This window comes from Delphinus delphis, chromosome 1, assembly GCF_949987515.2.
Source record: "Delphinus delphis chromosome 1, mDelDel1.2, whole genome shotgun sequence".
Lineage (NCBI taxonomy): Eukaryota > Metazoa > Chordata > Mammalia > Artiodactyla > Delphinidae > Delphinus > Delphinus delphis.
In genome coordinates, this window is record NC_082683.1 from 57,292,773 (window position 1) to 57,318,050 (window position 25,278).

General features: G+C 39.7%; 2 protein-coding genes across 10 annotated transcripts in view; one reads left to right on the forward strand and one right to left on the reverse strand.

The window, feature by feature from the left end:
* MIER1 (MIER1 transcriptional regulator) overlaps positions 1-7,437 on the forward strand; it is a 56,338-nt gene extending 48,901 nt beyond the window's left edge. For all 9 annotated transcript variants that reach the window (XM_060023601.2, XM_060023541.2, XM_060023548.2 and 6 more), the window contains 2 exons: positions 1,259-1,398; positions 4,160-7,437. In XM_060023601.2, coding sequence (XP_059879584.1) covers positions 1,259-1,398; positions 4,160-4,488 — 469 coding nt within the window. In that variant the 3' untranslated portion in view covers positions 4,489-7,437. The remainder of the gene's footprint in view (positions 1-1,258; positions 1,399-4,159) is intronic.
* Positions 7,438-17,902: 10,465 nt separating this feature from the next.
* The window catches only part of SLC35D1 (solute carrier family 35 member D1), a 54,416-nt gene continuing 47,040 nt past the window's right edge, over positions 17,903-25,278 (reverse strand). Inside the window, exon 12 of the mRNA XM_060023613.2 lies at positions 17,903-22,674. Coding sequence (XP_059879596.1) covers positions 22,566-22,674 — 109 coding nt within the window. The 3' untranslated portion in view covers positions 17,903-22,565. The remainder of the gene's footprint in view (positions 22,675-25,278) is intronic.

Genomic DNA, 25,278 nt, shown 5'->3' on the forward strand with positions numbered 1-25,278 from the left:
TACCACAGACTTTCAGTAAAGTCCCAAAGCCCTTCCGTGGTTTCCTTCTTGTCCACATTCTTACTTACGCCGCTCACAAAATTCTAAAAGATAGGATTTGCCTTACTATTTGTTATACTTATTCTGAGGGAATTTAAAAATAAATAAGGTATTTTGGTTTTTATTGCACTTCTCTGCACCGTGCACAACTTAGGCACTGGTGGTGCAGTGATAAAGCAGACTAAACTCCCTGCTTTCAGGGAACTATTCCAGCACAGGTGATGGCAGACTTTTTCTGTAAAGAGCTAGAGAGTAAATGTTTTAGGCTTTTGCAGGCGTTAAGTTCTCTTGCAACTACTTAGCTCTGCTATTGTGAAAAGCAGCCATAGACACTGTGTAAGTGAATGGATGTGGCTGTGTTGCAGTAAAATACTGTCCACAAAAATAGGTGGCCAGCCCACAGGCCATAGTTTGCTGACCTTTATTCTAGTGACTTAATAGCACTTCATAGATCATAAAACACTTCGCTACACATATCGTATACAACAGCCCTGTGTGGTAGATAGGTCATGTATGGTTACATGCATTTTATAGGTAAAGACACTAGACCTGAGAGAGAGAAGTATTTCGTTCAGATCTTCTAACCTCAACCCAATGTCACTTAACCACAAATGTCTTCCCATGCCATACAGTTAGGAATGACTTAGGGAAGGAAGTAACTTCACCTCTAACAATATATGGGCAGATACAGCTGGCAGATAAGCCCAGGAACTTAGTGAGCTTACTATAGCTTAGCTCTAGCAGAAGGTAACAGGAAGGTTATTCATTATTAGGTCCTAATTTGTCTTTCAGGTATTGCCGTAGCCATCCAGTAGTCTTTATGAGCTTTACAGTTCCAACCTGTGTCTGTTCAGACATTCTTCTGTACTCCTCCTGATTGACATCATCCCTGCCTCTTCATTTACAGATTTTCTGATTTTAGTTGGGCCCCTCTGATCACTTGCCTACAGTTTTTAAAGTTTTAAAACTTCCTATAGGTCTCTAAAATTTGCTAGTGTAGAGGACTTACATATTTTTCCTACAAACATGTAACCAAAAGGAGCTTTTCCATTTAAATGTTCAGATACTGGTGTCATAGATGAGGCACTGGAATAAATGTAAGTGAAAATTAGGATATATTTGCTAATAAAGCCTTCTAAATTTAACTTAAGTCAATTTTAATTTTCAGCTGTTTTTAATATAAGAAAATAATTGTCTTATTATTTTACTCAATTTTAAGGGATTACATGGATCGTCTTCTAGATGAAAGTGAAAGTGCTGCTTCTAGTCGAGCACCATCCCCTCCCCCAACTGCCTCAAACAGTAGTAACAGCCAGTCTGAGAAAGAAGATGGCACTATAAGCAATAGTAATCAAAATGGTAAGCAACCAAAGAACACGTAGATTTCTTCATAGTGACGGGCACTTTTCTTTCAGTAGCTTGGAAAATTCAGTTTTGGTGTCTCTTAAACTTCCAAAGCAGAACTGAAGTCATAATTGTAAATACCAGATGAAACATAGTATCAGCATACATATATACTAACACACAGAATATGTACAAGTCAGTTGGAAAGAATTCCCATTGATATCACTAAAAAGTATATATAATAAAGTATACTATCAACAGTGACCATTTCTTTTAAGAAATTAAGAAAATAGCATCTGTTTTCTTATCAGGTTGGAATGTCTAGATATAAGTATTCTTGTTAAGTCTTAGACCGAAACTCCAGCCGTTTCACATCAGAAATACACAGATATTTATGAAATACTTTCAGAGCTTGTAACACTTTATTAGGAAACTGATTTAAGCATATAAACGAAAAGAAGCAGATAACAAGGGCACTCTTTAAAATATTTTCCTCCTTGATAACATAATAACCTTGAAGGACGAGTAAAGATAAAGCAGGTGTCAGCCTGTGCATTAATATTGTACAGAAACATTCATTTTTATGTCCATGAAAAAGAGAAGCAAAAAGCATACTAATATGTTTGAGATTCAGATAGTGTTCTTGTTTAAAATATACAGTGGACCAAGGATCACTGAGCTGATCAGTAAGACCTAGTCAGAGAATTATCTTGATTTCTACTTTAATTAAAATAGTCTTAAGTAAGACCATTGCTAAGCAGAAAGTAATAAATCCTCCAGTCCTTTTTAGGAGGAAACTGGTGAATTAGAGACAAGCTCTGCACACCTGCATTCTGATGTAACAGCTTTAGGGGAGGGCCAGTGGAGAGCTAACCTCCCCCTGACAGAAACTAGAAGAGGAATACTGTGAAGAATTTGAACTTTGTTCTGATCTTTGCTCTCACACTGGCATTTAATATTACTGTGGTGAATATACTTTCTTCATTTAATGACTCCTCTCTATTCCCTCACTACTTCCCCTCTAAGAACAAGCCAAACAAATATTAGGGCCCAGCTGTTTCCTGATTCAAGAAGGTTCATTGACATGATTTCTAATGCCAATCACATCCATCCTGAAGTTGAATAAGAAGCTGAGACTGACTTTGGGACTAGGGGTGGAAACTCAGGGAGGCAGACGGTTGGTAGTACAGTCAGCCCTCTGTATCGATGGGCTCTGCATCTGCAGATTCAACCAACTGCATAGCAAAAATATTTGAAGAAAGAAAAAATTCCAGAAAATTCCACAAAGCAAAACTTGAATTTGCTCTGTGCTGACAGCTATTTACATAGCATTTACACTTTATTAGGTATTATAAGAAATCTAGAGATGATTGAAAGTACATGGGTCATATGAATTTTTCGTGCTGTCTTATTTATATAAGGGATGAGCATCTATGGGTTTTGGTATCCGAGGGGGTCCTGGAACCAATCCCCTACAGATGCCAGGGACTACTGTATTTCTCTCTTTTCTTATTTGCTGATAACACCAAATAAATTGTTTCCCTTTCTTTTCCTTCTTTGTTTTTTAACCATTTGATGATAACATGCAGTTAGCCAAGGAAGAGTGTTCATAAGTTACTTATAAATTACTCAGCCCAGAAGCCATTCACATCAGGTACAATTAAGATTTCCAGGTTTTTCAAGGAAAGGAAGGAACTTTGCAACCCAACTGTCTTTTTTTGTAAGGGGCTTTAATTCATGTCTTGAAATCTACTAGTGCTTTTTGACCTAATGAGAGTGTCACCAAGCTTCTTGTGCTTACTATGACAAAATCACTCCTCCACTGTCATATGGCGCATAATCGCATAAGCATACATGACTTGAGTGCACCTTTGAGCTGGGGAAATAGTATATTTTATTGGACCAAAATGTGTATTTGAGGCTCTCGTTCTTTATAGTGAATATTTTTCAGAAAATTAAATTTAAATTATCTCCAGTGGCACATTCTGTATTTTACATTAAGTATTTGCAAAATTTCTCCATTTTGCAGTCAACTCTAACGTGACCTTTTGTCACTTCATTAGAGTAATTATACTCTTTCTTTTCTCAATCTGTTATGAAGGAATTTGTGTTTACTTTTAGCATTTTCAAGTGTACGCTTGGACAGTGCAAGAATTAATTTAACATTATGACAGAATATTTAAATCCGTTTAGATAAATATAGCATATGATCTTTACCCTTAAAGCATAATACCTGTAGATTCACATTAAGAATGAAAACGTCGTGTCATCCTGCTTTTTATATACGGCAGTAGAAAACTCAAACTTCTAAAGAAAGAATATAATTTTTTCATGGTTTTAGAAAGTTTTGGCCTTTTTGCTAAATCTGAATAATTTATGCATATCTTTGCTTTAACTCAGCTTATTTAGACTGCTGGATCCATTGCTTATTTGTTGCTACGTATAATACCAGCATGCTATTAATATATGCCAAATTCTGTTCTTAATTCTTTACATTTATTAACTTATTTAATCTTCACAGCAATCCTATAAATTTGTTGTTATCCTCATTGTATATGTGATGAAACTGAGGTACGAGAGAGTGTAAATAACATGCCTAAGGTCACACAGCTACTAAAGTAAATAAAGCCAGAATTCAAACCATATGTATACACAGATTTGATACCTCACTTGCTCAATAAAAAGTTATTTTACAGCTGTTTATAGCTGTGTTATAATAGTTTACAGATTTAGCTTTTTAATATTAGCAGTTTCATTCATGTTTCTTCCAACTTAGGGGTGTCATCTAACGGACCAGGTGAAACATTAAACAAAGAAGAAGTGAAAGTTGAAGGGTTACACGTTAATGGACCAACAGGTGGAAGTAAGAAACCACTTCACACAGATATGGATACTAATGGTTATGAAACAGATAACCTTACCACTGACCCAAAAATTGCCCATACGACTGCAAGAAATGAAAGTGATTTTGATGAAAAAAGTGAGAGACCTGCCAAAAGGCGAAGGGTGAACAGCAATGGAAAAGAAAGTCCGGGTTCTTCTGAATTTTTCCAAGATGCAGTCTCACATGGAAAATTTGAAGAACTTGAAAACACAGACGACTAAATTTTAGACTTATTTTACTTTCTTTGGAGTAAATTCTGGTGTGACTAAAGTTTTCAGGGTTGATGGGTGACCTTAAAAAGTTGACTTCCTTGAAGCAGTTGGTTAAAATTTGAAAATTTGAATTGTCCTAACTTTAGTAAATAAGATTTCATAATTCTGCCTTTTGCAGACTTTTTACTTTAAAATTGTGAAGGCCCTTTTAAGGATATAAAACAAATAGTTTAGTAAATTTGAAAGATATATCTGTACCTTCTCATTTGATGTATTAATCCTAAAATTTCACTACAAGGTACTTTTTGCTTAGTTTGATGGCAGAGAAGGAAAAAAACAAGTTCAAATTTCTGATTAACACCAATTTTTCTGAGTTTCTTGAAATGTCTTTTATGGCATTTTTCTTCTCCATACAAATTGAGTTATCATTAAGGAAACCCTTATGAATCCTGAAAGTTATGCTAGCATGATTTTTTTATATATAGAAGTTTAAAAATAAACCAAGTCAGGTTTGTATATGTAAAATTGTTGACATCAATGATGTCTTTCCATATTCTTATCTGGGCTTAAGAAATACATTCTGTATTTTTCCAGATTCTTTGTAGCCTTTGGAAGATTTTTACAGTACATATGTCTTGACTGAGCTGTCCTTTCTTAATACAAAAGCTTGTATAATTTTCTTAACTTGTACAGTTGGTAAACTTTTATGAGAGGAATTGATATTCTGAGTCTGTCAGCTTTCATTTTATTTTGCTAAGGTTTTTCTAATGAATTTTTAAGTGTTTGTGTAGTAACTAAGTCATGTTTCTTATATCCAGGTGGTAAAAGCATTCATAAAGGATTGTGAACATTTGTTTTTTTTCAAGTTTCTACTTAAGGACAAATAGTTTGAGAACTCTGAAATTAAGCATGATACTTAGATCACATAGTTTGTTTTGCATTTGCTATAATTTTCAAAATTATTTTTGAATCAAGACAAAAGTTTAATGTTGGCTTAAGTGCTTAAATGTATCATGCTGACCAGAATCCTGTTCAGTTATTTTTATATGCATTACAAAATTTCCCAGTTTTGCATTAAATAAACAGGGGAAAAGGTCAAGTGATACTTAGATGTTGGCACACACAAGGAGTTGGCAGGCAACAGTACTGATTTTATGAGGAAAAAGTGATAAAGTTAGAAGTTTTTAGACTTCCAGTTAACAATCCAGCTTTTCAGATTTGATAGTGTATTTCCAAAATGAAAATAAGATATTCAGTAACCACTGCTCTGTGTGATTACAAATAGGATCATCCATTTGCATAGCCTTGCAATAGTGCCATTTTATTTTTAGTGCAAAATTCTTGTTTAAAAAATGTAGTTTTATACAGCTGATAGACCAACCTATATCCAAACTTTTATAAAAGATTATTAACTATTGTTTTATCACACAGGCATACCCCAAATGCTTCTACTGATTCATTTTCAGCCATCAAAGAGCCAATGCCTTTTTAAAATAAATCTTCTGCGGTCTTGTTTTTAATGGCTCAACTGTCTAATGCAATTGAGTAGAGGTTTGCACTGAGAAATTGGTTTAGGCCTTATCCCCCATGAAGTATTACTATTAACCTATGTTCAGACTGCTTCCCTCCACCAATGTGAACAACTTTTTCTCCCCAAACAGTGTTAAAAGCCACTTTACAACACTTGACTTCATATGATGTAGATTCATTGTTGTTACATACACATCCAAGTAAATCAAAGTTTTGGGTGGAAGTGTTGAGAAGCGTGAACAACTTCTTGTTTTTGTTTTACCTAGAACATTAATTTATCCAGAATGGCAGCTTTTGCAGATGGTCACTATCCATTTTCTAAATCAGCTTTTATTATACGAATCCAAAGTGTCCTAGCTCTTTGTCAAAGGTGGTCTATAGAAATAGTGATGATGAACTTTAAGTTGTTGCAATATTAGAGTTGCCATTTTCACCTTTTTTTTGAAAGATGCATTTTGTTTGCAGGTTTGTGAAGTTCTTGCAGACTAACATTACAGGAACATTTTAAATAAATTCTCAGGCATGTTTGCAAATACGGCACATGTTGTATACATGTTAGGAAGTTTTACTTTTCTTGATCTTTTTAAAGTATGCCTAATGAAAGACATTCCACTATTATAATACATAATGCTCAGCTTTTCATAGAGAAATATTTAATTGTATTTTATGTTTATACAGGTATTTCACACAGTACTTTGTTCTTCATAATGCAGCCACTATAACTTGATGTCATTGCACTACTTTAAAAATTTTTAGTAATACCATGAATTTAATTTGCTTAAGATTTAGTACATTTCATAACTCTTGAACTCTTGACAAATTGCATTGGGAAAAGAAGGCTTCGTTAATAGTTACTTAGTCTCCCTCACCCCATACCTACCCCCAGCAAAGCACTATCTATCTATCTTCATTTGGAATGGTTTTCTGTTTTATGATGATGTGCTTTCAAAAGAGTTCAAAATTTGTAACTCAGTTCAACACAAATCTGTTAAGCTTTCAAATGTATTTGAAGTAATATTCAAATAGGCATTTAAAATTATGAATTAGATGTTTTAAAATTTATGCATAGTAATTTTGCACTATTAGGAAATTCCCTTCCCCTGTTCCCTGTCTGCCATTCTGAATATGCTTATTAAAATATTTTTTTAAACATATTTGCCTATATAATGCTTTGTGAATGATTTTTATTAGATTGAATAGGTTTTAATTATAGATTTTAAGTTTGTATAATGCACACTGTTTACAATGCAAATATATACAACTTCTGTTCCTTCTGCTCCTAGACGAAGTGCGTGAACTAGTGTTTCGGTGGCTCCTGATCCCTTTGACCTCATGGGTGAATGATGTATTTTTGTCTTTTTTTTTTTCCTCCAGAGAGATCCTTTGGTCTGTGGACCTCTATTCACCTGTTTCTCTTCCTCTGAACTATTTAATTAAAAACATTTTGTTTCCTTCTTTTGCAGTGCAGTGTATATGGCACATGTGAATTTGCAGAAAAACTTTTGTCACAGTACTTGATTTACTCTCAATGGAAAATTAAGAGTGGGCACTTTGAAAATTGGGGCTGATGAATTTTCATAGGCAAGATGTGTGCTGATGACGCTAGGGGGTGTGTAACCAGCTCTATATCTCTACTAAATACCAAATCAGAAATACAGGTTTTCCTAACTATAATCCATATTCATGAAAAGTGCTAATGTGGAAAACCATATAAATCTCTCTCCCTAAAAATGACCTTCCTGTATCACATAAGTCTACTGATTATAAACTTTTTATCGTAAAATCGACTCTGCTCTTTAATAATCAAGTTTATCCTTTGCAGAATCTTAAGGGTCATACCCCCCCCCAGTTATGGACTGATTTTATGTATTTAAATATCTGCATTAATCTGTCTTCTAATACCAATTTTCTGTAACCTTATTTCTTATTTACCCTTAGTATTGTGCTGGCATCTTTGACATCTGTATGTGTGTGTTTTTCCTTTTCCGAACATGATTGTTTTTTATCTTAATTTGTTTTTATACTAGCTTCTGTGACTTATTTAGGATACATAATACACAGTTGACCCTTGAACTAAACAGGTTTGAACTTAATGGGTCCATTTATATGCATATTTCTTTCAGTAGTAAATACTACAGCACTACATGATCCATGGTTGGTTGAATCCGTGGACGTGGGACACTGGATGAGAGAGGAATTGTATACAGAGGGCAGACTGTAAATTATATGCGGATTTTCAACTGCATAGAGGGTCAGCGCCCCAGCCCCTGCGTTGTCCACAGGTCAACTGTACTTAAAATGTCATTTTGCTTGTTCTAAGAAGTAAACTCGAATGTACTTCTAAAGTCTACTTATTCTGTGAAGAACACTGAGGAACTGCCATATAAACTGGACTTGAATTCTAATTCTCCTTTGTCCAAATTGATGATAAAGTTTTCTTTACATTTAAAGTCAGTGGTGACAAGTTTTCATCATGTTTCCATATAGAGTATTCAACAGATATTTGGGCCTGTACTTATGCAAGCTACTATGCTTGGCTTATGGCTTCAGAGGTGTGGCAACAGTAGAACTGTTGTAAGTGCAACAGTAGAACTGCATGCTGAGTACAAGGAGGGCACAAGGAGAGGAAGAGTAGGCACCATCTCAGGGAAATGAATTAATGACTCCATGCCCTATAATTCTAGCTAAATAAGATTTTCCTCTAACTTAATATATTTGTTAGAAATTAAGCGACATAAAATAAATGTACGAGTCCCGTAAGAAAGCATTTATTTTTACCATTTCCTGCAGGGCGGATTACAACAGCTGTGGATTATGCAGGACTCACCCCTTTTGTCATTCACTGTCCAGGGAGCACTACTGTAAGGTGGGGAAGCTCCTGATTTCCTAAAGAAAGAGGAGAGGTGAGGCCTAATCTAAATTTGGCCTGATTATACAATTTCACTTTTTGCTATTATCATCATTAACATGAATGGTTGACTGAATGTAGAGCTGGTTAAATGTGTCTTTCTGCACACCAACTAGAACATGTTTGCCAAGTGAGTTCAGGTAGGTTCTAAAATAAATGGTTTTGCTCTTTCTCTCCAAAAGACAATGGACTTCGAATTAATGTGAGGAATATACACTTAAGCTTTTTTTTTTTTTTTTGCGGTACGCGGGCCTCTCACTGTTGTGGCCTCTCCCGTTGCAGAGCACAGGCTCCATACGCACAGGCTCAGCGGCCATGGCTCACGGGCCCAGCCACTCCGCGGCATGTGGGATCCCCCCCAACCGGGGCACGAACCCGTGTCCCCCGCATTGGCAGACAGACCCTCAACCATTGCGCCACCAGGGAAGCCCCCCACTTAAGCTTTTTAAGCAGAAAAAGATCTGGACCCTGAGTTAGTGTGGTTTGTTTCAGAACTGAACGAAATGAAGCAGAGAATGGCATCAGAGCCATTTTAAATTCCTGAGCCACTTTAAACTCCCGACCAGAAAATCTGGGTTGAGGGAAAGAACTCGCCCTCAGTCTACCCTTGTCACCAGTTGTGCTTTAGCTGAGTGAACAAGAGAAACCAGCTCTGGCTGTGGTGCCAGTCGTTCTGAGTCTGAATACTCCATTAATCCCCTCTGAACACATATTTGTAGAGGGTGGAAATTTGGATGGCTGGTGGTTCTGAGCTTTCAAACAGCCTGAATTCCCGGCTCCATGAACTGCCTTGCCATGTGGCCTTACTGCATTGCTGTCTGCATCTGCCTCCAGTGTTCAGCAGACAAGTGGTTGCATTTCAGAAACACACTATAAACACAACTGGGCTGTGTCTACAAATCTCCTAAGTGGCTAATGCTAATATTCGGCCAAAAAGGATGAAACAGCTCGTTTAGCTCTCTCCTCTGCCACAATCTGTGTCATACCTTTAAGTGAAAAGAGCAGGATGACCCCAGTTTTGTTCAAGGGATATATTTCATGCATATGTATGGTTAGGAAAAACGAAGGCCATATGCCAAAAATGTTATTTCTAGGTGGATTTACACTGGCTCTTACTAAAGACTTAAGTCTTCTATGTAGCACTAGTCACAGGGGGCATTTTGGTTTTGTAGGATTATCACCCCCTTGTGATCGTAAGCCTCATGAGAGGAAGGGCCATGTTTGTTTTCTGACTATCCTCTCAGAAGATTGACCCACTCATTTCCTTATCTCTGATTATACCTCCATTACAACCAAGGGATAGTCTAAAATATGCACAGTTGACCCTTAAACACAGATTTGAGCTGTGTTGGGTCCTCTTATACGTGGGTATCTTTTTCCAATAAATATAGTGCCTGTATTTCCATTTTACAGGGGGGAAGGTTAGTGTTTGATTGGAGATCACAATATGGGGAATCAAAAGAATTAGGGTTTGAGTCCTGATTCTATCCAAACTCTCAGCTTCCTGCCCTTGGGTGAGTCATTTACTAGTCCCTTTGTTTTGGAGGCAGAAATAGCAGTACTTGGATTTTCGACTGCACAGGATTGGGGTAGGCACCCCTAACACTCCCACTATTCAAGGGTCAACTGTACTTTATTCAGAATCCTATTCAAACAGCCTTTTCTACACCATGCCACCTCTTTCCATCCCACTTATCCAAATTCAGCCATATTTCAAGATTTCCCCTCTTGATTTGGCCACTACTTTTGTCATACATATTGTGCTAAATAAACAGCTGAACTGCCCATCTGTAAAATAAGCATGACACCCACAGTGCCAGTATCACAGGGATTATACAATCACACATGGGAAATTTTTTTTATCCCCAGAAAGTACTAGATAAAGACCTAGTAGTAGTACAGGTCTATAATCCCCTACCCAAAATCCCCACAGCCAGAATTTTTCAGATTTTAGGGAGGTAATACATCTGTTCTATAAAAGATCCATGGCAGGGTATAGAACCTATGGTAAAAACACTTATGTCCACAATAAAATGTATTCGTATTCATACAAATTTCAGGTCAAATACTGCTGCCAAATGAGTTTGCCAACAAACTCAAGAAAAAACTTGGTTTTCAGAGCAATGTGAATTTCAGAACTACAAGCTTGTAGTAGCCTTCAAATTTGGTAGTGGTCACTTGGCAGTTGATTCCAATTTCCTTTACTTTGTTATGTGACTGGCAAAGAGGAAGGTAAACAGGAAGCCGAAAGTAAAATAGCAGGGTGTGCTTTGCTAGGTACGGCAGCCACAACAGAACCCTGTACACTGGTCCTTCCGCAGAGCCAAGAAGCAGCCTGTACATGAAGAGCAAGAGGGTGAGAGGAACCTGCCAGAGCCCAGATGTAGCCCTTCTGGAACCTCCCACTCAGTCCTCTGATTTTATAGAAGGGAAAACCTAAGGCCCAAAATGGAGAAATCACTTGTCCAAAGTTCAACAGCCTTAGACTGAGCTTCTTAGACAAGATCAGATCCCTCTGTCTCTCTCTTTCACAACACTTAATAGTTATATAAGTAGGTATGCGTGGCTAGGGCCGTGGGCTCAACCCTTGGCCAATCAGTCCCTATGGCCAGGGAAGTGAATACTATTAGCCATCCTTTAGCCAACTCATAAGGTGGGAGCTCCTTTTGGATTCATTTGGCTAGGACAGTTGGGGAAGAGCCATTCCCTCAAAAGGAGCATGTGCCGATCACAGACGAACGGTCATCAGGCAGCTAAAACAAGCCTATTGCAAATAATACATGTACCATTATTGAGTGATTGCCATTACATGCACTGGGCTAAACACTCATAAACCAATCTCAAAACGATATTTCCCCCAACTTACAAATGGGGAAACTAAGCCACCTTGAGAAGTTGAAAGACTTAACCTTTCCAATCATTGGGATTTTGTTCACTTTGTATTTTTCCAGGTTGGATCTTTGCGTTCAGGGAAGATGTGTGTTCTGGGGTAAAAAGCAGATGTTGCTTGCAAACAACATTTTCTCCTAGCCTGTTTCCCACAAGTCAGTTTTGGAAAGGAGAAAGTCCGCAAATTGAAAAGATGGTCAGTAGGCTCTGACAAAAGCTAGAATGCAAATCTCGTTGAGTAAGACATCAAAGGAATGGCTGCATGGGGTGTAGGACAGGCTGCACTCAACGCACTGGAACTTCCAGGAGTAAAAAATATCACTGTGCCGAAGTCTGGAATCTGTGGTGCCACCTGCCTTCAAAGGACACCTTAGAGTTAGTCATTAAGATGAGTTCAGCAGTGACCATGAGGGACTGAAGACAAGAAGGTCCCCCTTCTATATTCTAGGCACCAGGTGACTCTCCCTTCAATCTTGTCTAACCTTAGAGAAGGACTGAGATTGAATATCCTGCCAAGTGGCAAGATGGGGACTCATGTAATTTGATTTAAAAGAATAATTTGACATTTCCTCCACATGCAGACATTACACTGTACTGCAGCTCCAAGAACTCAGAGCAAAAGGTAGGCCTTACAGGAAGGCAAATTTATATTCTGTACAGCAAAGAATTTCTCACAATTACCACTGTCCAACAATGGGACCTTCCTGTGCCTGTTTCCTCACCTCTAAAATAAAGTTAATAATGGGACTTATATTAAAGGACAGTTTAGAGGATTCGAATGTACTTATATGTAAGGTGCCAAGAAGAAATGCCTCCCTAGCATGTAGCAAATGCTCAATAAACTTATTTTTACTGTGGGTAGTGGATGTACTCTGTTCCATGGCTACACTTCAAATTTACCTTTTTGGAAAACACTTGGAAACCTAAGATAAATACTTAACAATGTTCATGTTTGGTCTCCTGAAGACATTAGATTTCAGCCAAAAAAAAAAAAAAATTCACCACAGTTTTACTTATAAACAAAAAATAGAAACAGATCTCATCATCACCTATTAATCCTACCTCCTAAAATAACTCAAATCCTGTTTCTCTGCCGTGCTTTCACAACCGCGTTAGGACCCCATCATTTCTCAGCAGGACTGTGCATCCTTCTCTAGCTGATGTACTTACCTGTACAGTCCCACCCTTCTTTGACCACCACCTGACAGTAAGCTGCACAGCAACCTCAGCGATCTTGTTATTGTGCAAATCTGATCTATAGCAGTTCCTTGATTTAGGCACACTGGTAGCCAGTGGGCCAAACCTGGCTGGCAGATTTGTTTTAATTCGAATGCCTTTAAGCAGGTAGGTACCACAAGCCCTACCACTCACTGTCCTATGTACTGATTGCATTCTTTCAGATTCACACTTCTTTCCTGCCTGGGCCCTGTAAGATTTGAATTTGTCAGTCTACAGTATACAATCCAAATACTGCAGCTGGCATAATCTTTCTGAAATGAAGAAGAGGCTATGTTTCTGCCTTGCTGTGCTCAAAAAATGTAGCTATTAATTGGCTACTCTTTGTCTAGATGTATTCAATTCAGGAAATACTGTGTCCCTACAACGTTACCCAGCACTCTTCTACGTGCTGTGCCGGGGGCACAAGAGCAAACAAAACAGACCAACATCTCTGCCTTCATTAAGCTTAAATTTGATGAGAGGAGATAAAGCATGGAAGGGGAAGGGAGTATGGTGGGGTACCATTTCAGATCCGCTGGCCAAGGAAGGCCCACAGAGATGGCATGTGCTCTAAAGACTTGGGGGGAGGGGTGGAATGCATTCCAGACAGAAACAGATACAGTGGCCCTGGAATGCTGGAGGCCTGTCCCTCCAATAGCTTCTCAGTTGAATCCTAGTTGTCCCTCAAGAATCAGCTCAAAGGCAGTTTCTCCCAAGAAATTTTTCCTACCATTCCCAGGTAGAATGGCATTCTTCCTCCCAGAGATTCTTACATATAGCTCAGATAATTTCATGATTCTGTCATCATGTGTAGATATTGGCCTCAAAAATATCCACTGAAAAAAATAAGTTACCTGAAGGATAAGCAGACATGATGAGGAGCTCTGGTGAAACTCTCCTACTGCATTCTCCTAACGCAGGGATGTTATCTGGAATTCTTTGGAAAAAAGGTTTTGGAATCAAAGTCCAGATTTCAGTTTATCAGCTGAGGGACAAATCCCTCAGCCTTGTTTAAGCCACCATTTGTACATTGCCCCATGAAAACGCATGATAGAGGCCTAACTCTGTAACAGCATATAGTAGGCATAAATAAGTAAATCATAGTGCTTTTCTCCTTCCTGGAAAGCAAATTGCTTTCCACCATAGATTCCCCCAGTGGTAGCTGTGGCCACAAGAGGGCACCATCAGCGTAACTGAAAAGCATGGCTGCTTTGCCTACTCAGGCTCCACCAGCCACCAGCTCCTGCCAGCTTTAAGTTCACTGTGTGTGAACTCCGAATGAAGAATGCCAACTGACAGGCATATGGTGGTGATGAGCTTGGTACCACCAAGTATATTACAAGCAGACGAGGAGAAACAAGTATCCAGTGCCGTGGGGAAGAGCAAAGGCTGATCAGGATAGGAATGTGGGTTCCACAACCACAGTGCACAGCTGTACCTCCCTCAGCTTCACCTGTAAAACAAGGTCGTGCCAGGCCTCTGCTACAGGCTGTGCGCTGGCTTCAGTGAGCTCAGTCTTGCTCGATGGATGGATGAACAAACAGATGTGATGAGAGCTTCAGGGAAGAAGTCCTGGGGACACGTGGTCACTGCTCACCTGCTGTGGATACACAAAGTCCCCAGCTCTGCGCTCTGCCCCTCTCGACAGTGCCTCTTCCATGCTGCTCCCCAATAACCAAGGGCCCTGTGTGCGGAAGCCAAGCGAGACGATAAACCAGCAAGGGGCTGTGTGAAAGAGCATATATCTCACAAATTAGAAAGAAAAAAACTCTAAGATGATATTTAAAAGTTGATTAAAACACATGCCTTAAAGGACAGTCTCTGCAACAACTGGTGCCAGAAAAGCTGGATATTCACATGGAAAAAAAAAAAAAAAGCTGGATCCTTACCTTGAACCATACACAAAAACTAACTAAAAACAGATCCAAGACTTAAAATTATAAAACTCTTAGAAGAAAACGTAGACAAAAGGCTTCATGACAATGGATTTGGCAATTATCTCTTGGATATGATACCAAAAGCATAGTCAACAAAAGTAAAAATAGACAGATTGCACTACGTCAAAATTTAAAACTACATCAAGGACACCAGTCAACAAGAATCAAAAGGCAACCTCCAGAATGGGAGAAAATATTTGTAGATAATATATTTGATAAGGGGTTAAAATTCAGGATATTTATGAAGAAATGCCTAAAATTCAAGAACAAAAAAATCCAATTGAAAAAAATGGACCTGAATAGACATTTCTCCAAAGAAAGTATATTAAGTGGCCAACGAATATATGAAAAAATGCTCATTAATCATTAGGAAAATACAAGTCACAGTAACATATCACCTCACACCCAGTAGGATGGCTACCATCAATAAAACAGAAAATAACAAGTGTTGAAACTGGAACCCTTGTGCACTACTGGTGGGAATGTAAAATAGCACAGCCACAATGGAGAACAGTATGGCAACTCCCCAAAAAATTAAAAATAGAATTATTATATGATCTAGCAACTCCAAAAAGAATCGAAAGCATATTCGCACACCCACTCCTATAGATTGTGTCCCCTCCCCCTCCCCCAATTTATATGTTGAAACCCCAATCCCCAATAAGATGGTATTTGGAGATGGGGCCTTTGGGAGGTAATTAGGTCATGAGGGTGGAGACACTCAGGATTAGAGCCCTTATCAGAAAAATCAAGACAGCGTGCTTCCTCTCTGCTCTCCACCACGTGAGGATATGAGAAGATGGACATCTGCAAACCAGGAGGTGGGCTCTTACCAGACGCCAGATCTGCTGGCATTTTGACCTTGGACATCCCAGCCTCAGAACTGTGAGAAAAAAAAATGTCTGTTGTTTACCCAGTCTGTGGCAACTTGTTAGAGCAACCCAAAGTGACAGCTTGGCTTGTTTGGCAGTATTATTCAGAATAGCCACAAGGTGGAAGAAACCAAAGTGTCCGTCAGTGGATGAACGGATAAATAAAAGCTGGTATATACATACAATGGAAAATTATTCAGCCTCAAAAAAGAAATTCTGACACGTGCTACAACACGGATGAACCTCAAGGACACTAAGTGAAATAAGACAATCACAAAATGACAAATACTGAATGATTTCACTCATACGAGTTATCTAGAGTAGTCAAATTCAGAGAGACAGAAAGTAGAATGGTAGCTGCCAGGGACTAGGGGGAAGGGGAAAATGGGGAGCTCTTTAATGGTTATGGATGTCAGTTTTACAAGATGAAAAAGTTCTGGAGACTGATTGCACAACAATGTGAATATACATTATACGACTGAATTGTACACTTCAAAAGTATTAGGATAGTAAATTTTATGTTTTACCGCTTTTTTTTTTTAATGCCTTAATATACTTCTACCTCTGTTGAGTGTGCCAGTACCAAAAAATGCTTCCTGATGAGCATGTTTTATTTGGGGGTTATTTCCTAATAAAGCTACTCAGAGTCTTAAACACGATGAAGCAGATGAAATATTTTAAAAGCAGAGAGGTTATCAGCATTTTTTTTCCTTTCAGCTTACCACAAGTACACCAAAGACACTGGATATTTAGTCATATGTGCTATTCATGCAAAGCATTGAATGGTTATAAAAGAAAAACTGCCCCTGGGTCTTCTTCTCAATGCTCTACTCACAATATTTCTGGTCACCAAATGTGTGTGTGTTTCCCTACCAAGCCAGTCTGCTACACAGGTTGTAACAGGAACTGTAATTCAGTTCCGACACTATGTACCCGGAGTTAGCATCAGATCCTGCAGGCTAAGGGCTCAGTCTCACAAGACTGTTCCCCAACCCATTTCCAACACAAATCACAAATCCAGATTGTTACCTGTGCTTCTGAACAAACAGCTATATATCACACCCTCTCCTCACATTGGATTAATTTGTTAAGAGTGGCTCACAGAACTCAGGAAAACAGTTTACTTACTAAACTACCAGTTTATTACAAAAGGATACAAATCAGGAACAGCAGATGGAAGAGATGCAGAGGGCAAGTACATGGAGAAGGGTGCCGAGATTCCATGCCCTCTCCAGAAGCATCATCATCCCAGCACTTATGCATGTTCGATAATCTGGAAGCTGTCCAGATCTCAAAGTTCATGGATTTTTATGTAGGCTTCATTATGTTGACAAGATTGACTAAATCACTGGCCATTAGTGATTGATTTGACCTCCTGCCCCTCTCCCCTCCACTTGGAGGGGGCGGGTGTGTGGAGGTTGAAAGTTCCAATATAAATCATTCAGTTGGTTCCCCGGGCAACCAGCTCCCAGCCTTAGGGAGTTTCCAAAAGTCACCTCATTAACATAAACTCAGGTATGGTTGAAAGATGCTAAGGAAAGACACCCATTTCACTGTTACGGCTCTGGAGCTATTTCAGGAACTGGAAACGATACTAAATACTGTAACAAAAGATGTTCCTATAGCTCTTATAGAAAATTATAAGGGAGCTTCCCTGGTGGCGCAGTGGTTAAGAGTCCGCCTGCCGATGCAGGGGACATGGGTTCGAGCCCCGGTCTGGGAGGATCCCACATGCCGCGGAGCGGCTGGGCCCATGAGCCATGGCCGCTGAGCCTGCGCGTCTGGAGACTGTGCTCCGCAACAGGAGAGGCCATAACAGTGAGAGGCCCGTTTACCACACACACACACAAAAAAAAATTACAAGGGTTTTAGGAGCTGTGTGCCAGGAACAGGGACAAAGACCAAATGTATATTTCTTATTATAAATCATAATATCACAACGGCAAACAGTATTTTCTCTATTACTGGGTCTCAGTTAACTAACTTGGATGCCATCCTCTTAAATTCAGGCATACTTATGGCTCTTGACTGTCTTTGTAGGCACTTAGAAAGAAATTTTAATACATGTGTTGAAGAAAAAGTATTTATTTGACACCTTTACAAAAATATTTAGGCACATAATTTTCATATTATGTCACCTGATTTACATATCTCAATCCTCGGTACCTTTTAAAAACACTAAAATGGTCATTTGGTAAATAGAATCTGTATTGAAAAAATACTGTGATAGGCTAACATTTGTAGACAAACTCAGTTGATTATCAGCATGAGAAAGAAACATTTATGAACAAAATAATCTCTAAAAACATTTTTGTGAGACAAAAAAATCTAACCAGTAGATTTCTTTTTAAAAAGTATTTTCAAAAAAGCAAGCTTAAAAAAAAACCCACCATAGAATACCTCCTCATACCATGATGAAGTGGCACCCTAACAGTAAGAACTAGAAGGTAGGTTTAGAAAACAGCAATGGTGCCAGAGGTTCACAAACACCAACTGATAAAAGCCTGGACACAGAGACAGCATGAAGTTGATGCATTTAATTCGGAGAAGGGAAGAAGGAATGTCTGACCTATACAGGAGCTACCTTAAGGTGACAAACTGGGAAAGTTTTAACGGAATCACCATTCTGAAGTCTAATTATCTTCCTCTCAGGTAGAAAATAATTTTTCTTTCTTTTTTTTTTTTTAATTTACCAAATACGAAAGTAATTTTATTTTTTTTTTAAACAGATGGATTCACCTGCATCACACAATATCCACAATTATATCCAGTAGGTATTTAATAAAAGACGGCCGTGAGCAGAAACCATTCTTTAACCGTGAGCAGAAACTGTTCTTTGAAACTAAGCATTCTAGAGGCAACAAAGTATAGGGTCACATTTTAAAAGAAATACACTGCCCAGCCTCTAGCATTTTAAGGAGCACAAATTAAGAATCTTAATCTTTGCCTATAGTCTTACCATGAAATAATGACAATAACAACATGTGCTGAGTGCCTAATATGTAGGAGGCGTTGTGCTGAGTACTTTGCATCTGTTATCTCATTTATTCTGAGTATCTTTTTTCCCCTCAGGGAGGGAAAAATCAATTACAGCCTCATTCACAAGGAGGACCAGTAGTACACAGCTGTAGCTCTGAGGAAGCAAGAATGCACGCACGAGAGGGAGGAGGGACCCAGGCTAGTCACAGAAGTCTAATGGCCTGGCACGCATCTCAGAGCTGGGGGACTAGTAGGAGTTATAACTCCTCTTAGATTAAAAAAGTGCTTCATTCAGCGCAGTGGGTGGGGCACCCCTGATCAGCGGTGCTGACAACTGTGCAGGCAGCTTTTACTCATAAATCACGGACTCCTTTCATCTGCTTCTTTCTCTCAATCGGGTTCTGGCTAAAGAATTACACATTCCTTGAGAACAAGAACCCTGCCCTCTTCACCTCAGGTGCCCCAGAGCTTAGCATAATGCCTGGAATAAAACAGTCAATCTTTGCTCACTGAATGACACCATAATAATGAAAGCAAAGGCAGGCCCTCCCCAAATCCTGGGTTCCTTCCCAAACCAGTCAAAAGTGAAATTCTATTATTCTTTCCACGAAGATCCTACATCAGCGTTACTGATGTGAACTTACCATGCATTCCTGATACACTAGGACTACAAACAACAAACCTGCAAACATACTTTTCTTTCTTAACCTACGTGCAAGTTGGATCCTACAAATGACTGACTCATACAGCCAACTGCCATATAAGGGTATTAAAAATCACCTGACATGTTTGCAATGTGTACCCTGGCCAACCAGGGTTATTCAAATCAATCTGGCACTGCCTGAAAAACAGACTGGCCAAAGACAACATCACTGTCACTGACTCAAGAAGAGAAGCCACTAGTCACTAATGTGTTTTCAAAATTCTCACCACAGCTCATCTGTCTCAAAGGGCAAATTTAAGCATTTAACTCTATACTGTCTCTCTTTCTTCCAAGAGGTAGTTAACAGGTCAAAGAACTTTTGCCTTATAAGATGCTGGAATGCCAGGTAAATCTCTTTGTGTGTGCCATAACCAAGCCTGCACGTAATTGAAAACAAACTTCAAAACTGGTTGGCCAGTCTATTCAGTCTCCAACTTCTCCAGGCTTCCTTCTCTTATCTTGAAATGTTGGTGGCAGTTGAAGGGGGCATCCAGCAATCAACATGGACAGAGCAGAAGCTGTAAACTACTCTACTGCTTCTAAGCATCCAGAAAGTTCAGCATAGGCCAGGAGCCCTGAGGTCATGTGCATCTAGTGAAGTTATAACTATTCATGATTTCCTCAAATAAACCTGGAGAGATGACAGATCTTCAAGGGAACCTGATCCCCAAGAAGCAGTGCAACCCCTGGTGGGGTTTTAGTCCAACACCTCTAAATGCACACGAAGTATTTCTAACATCAAAGTTCCCTCCTCCGTGTGGCTGACAGAAGAAGGAACAGAACTGCTAAAATTAGCTCCCACGACTTCCCACTGTCCCCAGTGGCAAAACCAGGCAGTGGCAGCAACATTCACAGCCAGAAGTGCATGTCAACCGAGGCCAGCCCGGAAGTGAGACAGAAGCTCAGGCATGTAGACTGACCCATCATTCTCCCTGATTCACAAAGCCTATTCCTCTCTGACTCCAAATTCAATCAACAGATTGCCTCCCTGACAGAGCTCAAGCTAGCTTAGCTGGCAGCCCCGTTTCCTCACTCCCTCAGAGGAGGAGGGAGGTTATCATTGGCAGCATGGTTCAGTGGAAAAAACAGGAATTGTGACTTACTAGCAAGTCACCTAACTTTCTCTGAGGCTTGTTTTCTTATCAATAAAACAGGGACAACAAGATATCTTGTACAAGATAATATCCTATTCTCCCACTTGAATTTTCTCAGCTCACATAATACTGGAAAAAAGTGAGCCTTAGGACCCCTTACCTGGAGCTTATAACTTAGGAGTTGGCCATGAGGCTAATTCTAGGGACCCAGCACCACCGGCCAGGCTTCGATAAAGACAAAATAAGGGAAAGATATGAAAGTGAAATGACCTCAATATAATACTTTTTCAAAAATAAAAAGAAATCAAAACCTTCCAGGTCCCCTGTTGAGGCCCCAAAATACTAACTGTTTAGGTCAACAAAGGCCAGTAGATTGCAAACCTAATGAAATGGAAGCCAGAGTGTACACCAACACAAAGGTACCCAGCCTCTTACACAATGATTGCACAGCTGGCCTGAGCAAACACTCATCTCCAAAGTCAATGGATGTCTCTAAAGCCAAGTCACACTACTGTGTTCGAGTTAACACCTGACCCACCCAAAGAGGCAATTTAGGCATGCCCATCCACAGCTGCTCTCCAGGATGCAGCGCTGGTCTTGAGAGAAGCGGGCATGCCCATCAAGTGACCAAGGGAGGTGGGATGTAGGTGGGAGCGTCCAAAGGAAATAGGTATGCTCGTGCCACTCAAGTGGAAAGGAAGATGATGGCTCTAACACTGACACTGCCAGAGACAGTCCAAGCCTCAACAATGGAGAAACATCTAACCAGCCTTTCTCCTCAAACCATACTCTCAAAAATATAAGATGTAGACATATTGATTCAAGGATGAGTAAAAAGAGTAGCAACCAAACCCAGAGGTGGGAAGCATGGGGAAACATGATGGTCCCCTTCCCTGCATGCCATTCTCACTCAGAGAAGAAAGGCTGAGTTGCATGGTTTACAATTGCAGCTTTTCACATACATGTGACATACACTGTAGCATGTGGTTTCGCATCACTGTGGGGCTGGTAGACAGGTGCTTCCAACCCTGCTTACAGATCTGCAGTTTCTGAGAGCTGAAAAAATTTCCATGACTTGTTCATAGTCACAACGTCTTCTAAATAAATCAACAGAGCTAAGTTCTCTGTCTAACCCTCGGTCACTATAGCAGGAGTGAGAGCAAGGCAACTACCTCCAAAACATCCCTTTACCCCCAAGCACTTAGCACAATGCCTGGCACATAACTACATACTCAGTACATTTTAGTTGAATGAATGAATCAGAGACAGACGAATAAATGAGGAAAAGGCCTACTTCCTCCGTCCCTTCATTATCCTCATCCTACACAACAAAGAGGGAATAGAATATTTTCAAGGAAAGCACTCTGTTCATCCCATGAGTTCTTAGGGAAGCCAGCGTGGAAACCAATACACTTCAAAGCTGCACACATTTCTTTAGCGCCAAAGATGTCATCTTTGGCAAAAGGAGTGATGACATCCTTATGAAGAAAATGCAATTGTTAAGAAAGAAAATTCAAAGAAGAGAAACTTAAGCTCCTTGGCTGCATTTCCAGCAGAAGGAAGGCTCAAGTGCCTCCAGACGCGGCAACGATGTGAATGCTGAGGCTCCAGGTGAAGCACTTCATATCCGCAGCTCTCAGGGACACCTGGATATCGAACTATGGAATAAAATATTTTCAAAACATTGATGTTTCACTGTTGGCATAGAAGAAAAATAAATTAAAAAGCCCAGTACATTTTCCAGTCTGATATAAATTAATTCAAATGGCATATTTAAAAGAGTCAATTATAAGTCTCTCATAAAATTTTAAAAGGCAGCAATCAATCCTCAGATTGTACAAGTGCAAAGGAATGGTATTTTCTCCATAATCAAGACACCTCAGAATCTGTATAAGAACTGCCAGTGTTCCGAGCTGATCAAAAACTCGGGCCTATGTAGCTGATGCAATCCTCTGGTCATACTGCTCCTTTCCCCTTAATGTCCAGCTTGTTACTGGCCTCTGACTGTTTGCTCAGCTGCTCTTCAGAGAAAGTGATGTAGGAATACACCAGGCTCCCAGCAATGCTGCAAAATAGAAAACCACCATCAGAGAAGAAGGAAGGAATGGCAAATGTAAGGGAGACTGGTGTGAGCACTGGAGCTACCTTTACAAATCAACAGCACAGAAAACTAAAACATATAGCATTTTCATCTACCAAACTAGAGACATTTCCCTCATCATGATATTATCCACTGCTGTTGATGCTTTGGGACAATGAATGTTTGCACATAGTTGCCAGCAGGAGTGCCAATTTTATATAGCCTTTCTGCACGACAATTTGTTGAAATAAAAACCCTTAGAATTCGGCTTATCCTTTGACCTAGCAATCCATTTCATGGATGAATTGTATACATCTTCACAGACTTATTGACAAAGTATTTACCACAAAATCTATAATTGCAGAAAATTAGCTAAAGGATAAATGTCCCACAACAGGGAATTATATAAATGCATACAATAGAATACTATGCATCCATTTAAATGATATAAAATAAAAACTGGCAATGACAGTATTTTGTAATCTTACAAAATATTAAGTATTGTCCAACCCCATTTTATTTAAATGAACATGCATATGTATATTAATATGCATCATAATAGGAAAATGTCTGAAAGGAACACAACAAGTATTAACAATGGTTACATCTGGGGGCTTCCCTGGTGGTGCAGTGGTTAAGAATCCGCCTGCCCATGCAGGGGACACAGGTTTTAGCCCTGGTACAGGAAGATCCCACACACGGCGGAGCAACTAAGCCTGTGCTCTAGAGCCCGCAAGCCACAAATACTGAGCCCAAGTGCCACAATTACTGCAGCCCGTGCGCCTAGAGCCTGTGCTCCACAGTGAGAAGTCACCGCAATGAGAAGCCCGCGCACTGCAACGAGGAGTAGCCCATGCTCTCCGCAACTAGAGAAAGCCCGCGCACAGCAACAAAGACCCAAAGCACCGCAAAATAAACAAATAAAATAAATAAATTTATTTTTAAAAAATGGTTACATCTGGACGGTAAGGTTATAGGTGATTTCTATATGTATTTTCTGCATTTTCAAAAATAATCATTCAAGACAAAAGAAATATTATTTTTAGTAAGAGTAAAAAGCATCCCAATAAGTAAGTAAACATGCAGACCCTGGGGAGATTTCACAGAGTTGGTTTCTCTCCCACTAGAATCAAGGTCACAGTGGAGAGAACCTGTCATCTGAGCCCTCAGACTCTGAGCTGGTTGCTGCTAGCCCTCACACTTGTCTACCACACCTAACGGCAGGAGGGTTCATTCTTCTGTGACAGTGATTATTCTTGTCTACTCTCACCTGGACTACATAGCCTCCTGCCCCAATCACTAAACTGAAAGCAAGCTGGAGAAGCTCCAAGAGCCAACATGCTAACCTGCCCTGACCAGCTCTGCCACCAAGCCTGCCGCCTGTGACTCCCTAGGGTCTCCAGCTGGCAGCCTAGCCTACACTCTTGCAGATGTCTCCATCCTGGATTTGGCCCCCACCTTCTACCTGACCACCTGATCCATAAACTTGCTGCTTATTTGAAATTAGTTCTATTCTCCTCTGGACTTTGGCATCCCGGTCCCAGGAGGGTAAAAGCTGCATAGCTCCTGCAAATAAGGAAGCCAGATCAGGCATTCAGGGTACTAAATAATCAAATTGTGACCATTTATTGAAGTCTACTACATGCCAGGCATTTTACATACATCTCCTACCACTATAATATCCCTTCAAGGTGCTCATTTTAGGGATGAAGAAACTGAGTCCCAGAAGTCATAGGTTACCTTGCTCAGGGTCACAAAGCATCTTAATGATGGACCAGAATAAAACCCAAGTCTGTCTGATTTTCTCCACTGAATCGGCTTCCTCCCTATAGCCCCTGCTCCACTTGATAGTGCAGGTACCTGGCTTTATACTGTTCCCATCAGCCTGTGAATTTCCCAAGGCTTTACTCTTAGCTCTACAGAGTGCCTTACACAGGCCTGACACTTTGTAGCAGCACAATTAAATAACTGCTGAATTGAATATCTGCTATGGCCCCATTCAAAGAAAGGAGCCTCATGAACCCATCCCTGGGCCAGGGTTCACAGAGCCTTCATCTTTTCCTTCATCTGGTTGCTTTCTTCCATTTTTTTTTCTTCTTCTTCTTTTTTCCTTTCAGAATTTGATCCGACTCTTCTGGAAACTTTTCTTATTTATCTAATGCATCAAGTAGATGATTTCCTTGGTAGCTGGGCTAGGACCCAAGGAGACAGACAGCTTACCATAGCCTTCCTGATCAAAGCTAAAACTTCTTTGAGGTTCACATGTACATCTACATGATAGTCAATTTCCCTTTGCTTCCAACCCCACAAAAAAGTAGAAGGAATGCTCTTTCTTACTTTCATCCTATCCTCCTCTAGATCCCCTCTCCTATGACAACCTAAAACATAACAATGCTCTCTTTTATTTTTCCTGTCAAGACAATCTATTATGTTCATGTTAAGCCGATTTCACCTAAATAGAAATAATGGAGCAAGGTAGGATAGAAGAGGACAAAGAACGCCCTGGAATTCACTCTGGACTTCCTCCTTATGGCGATCCTGGGACCCTATATCCCTAGCCTGGGACCCTATATCCCTAGCGTAGTTAGT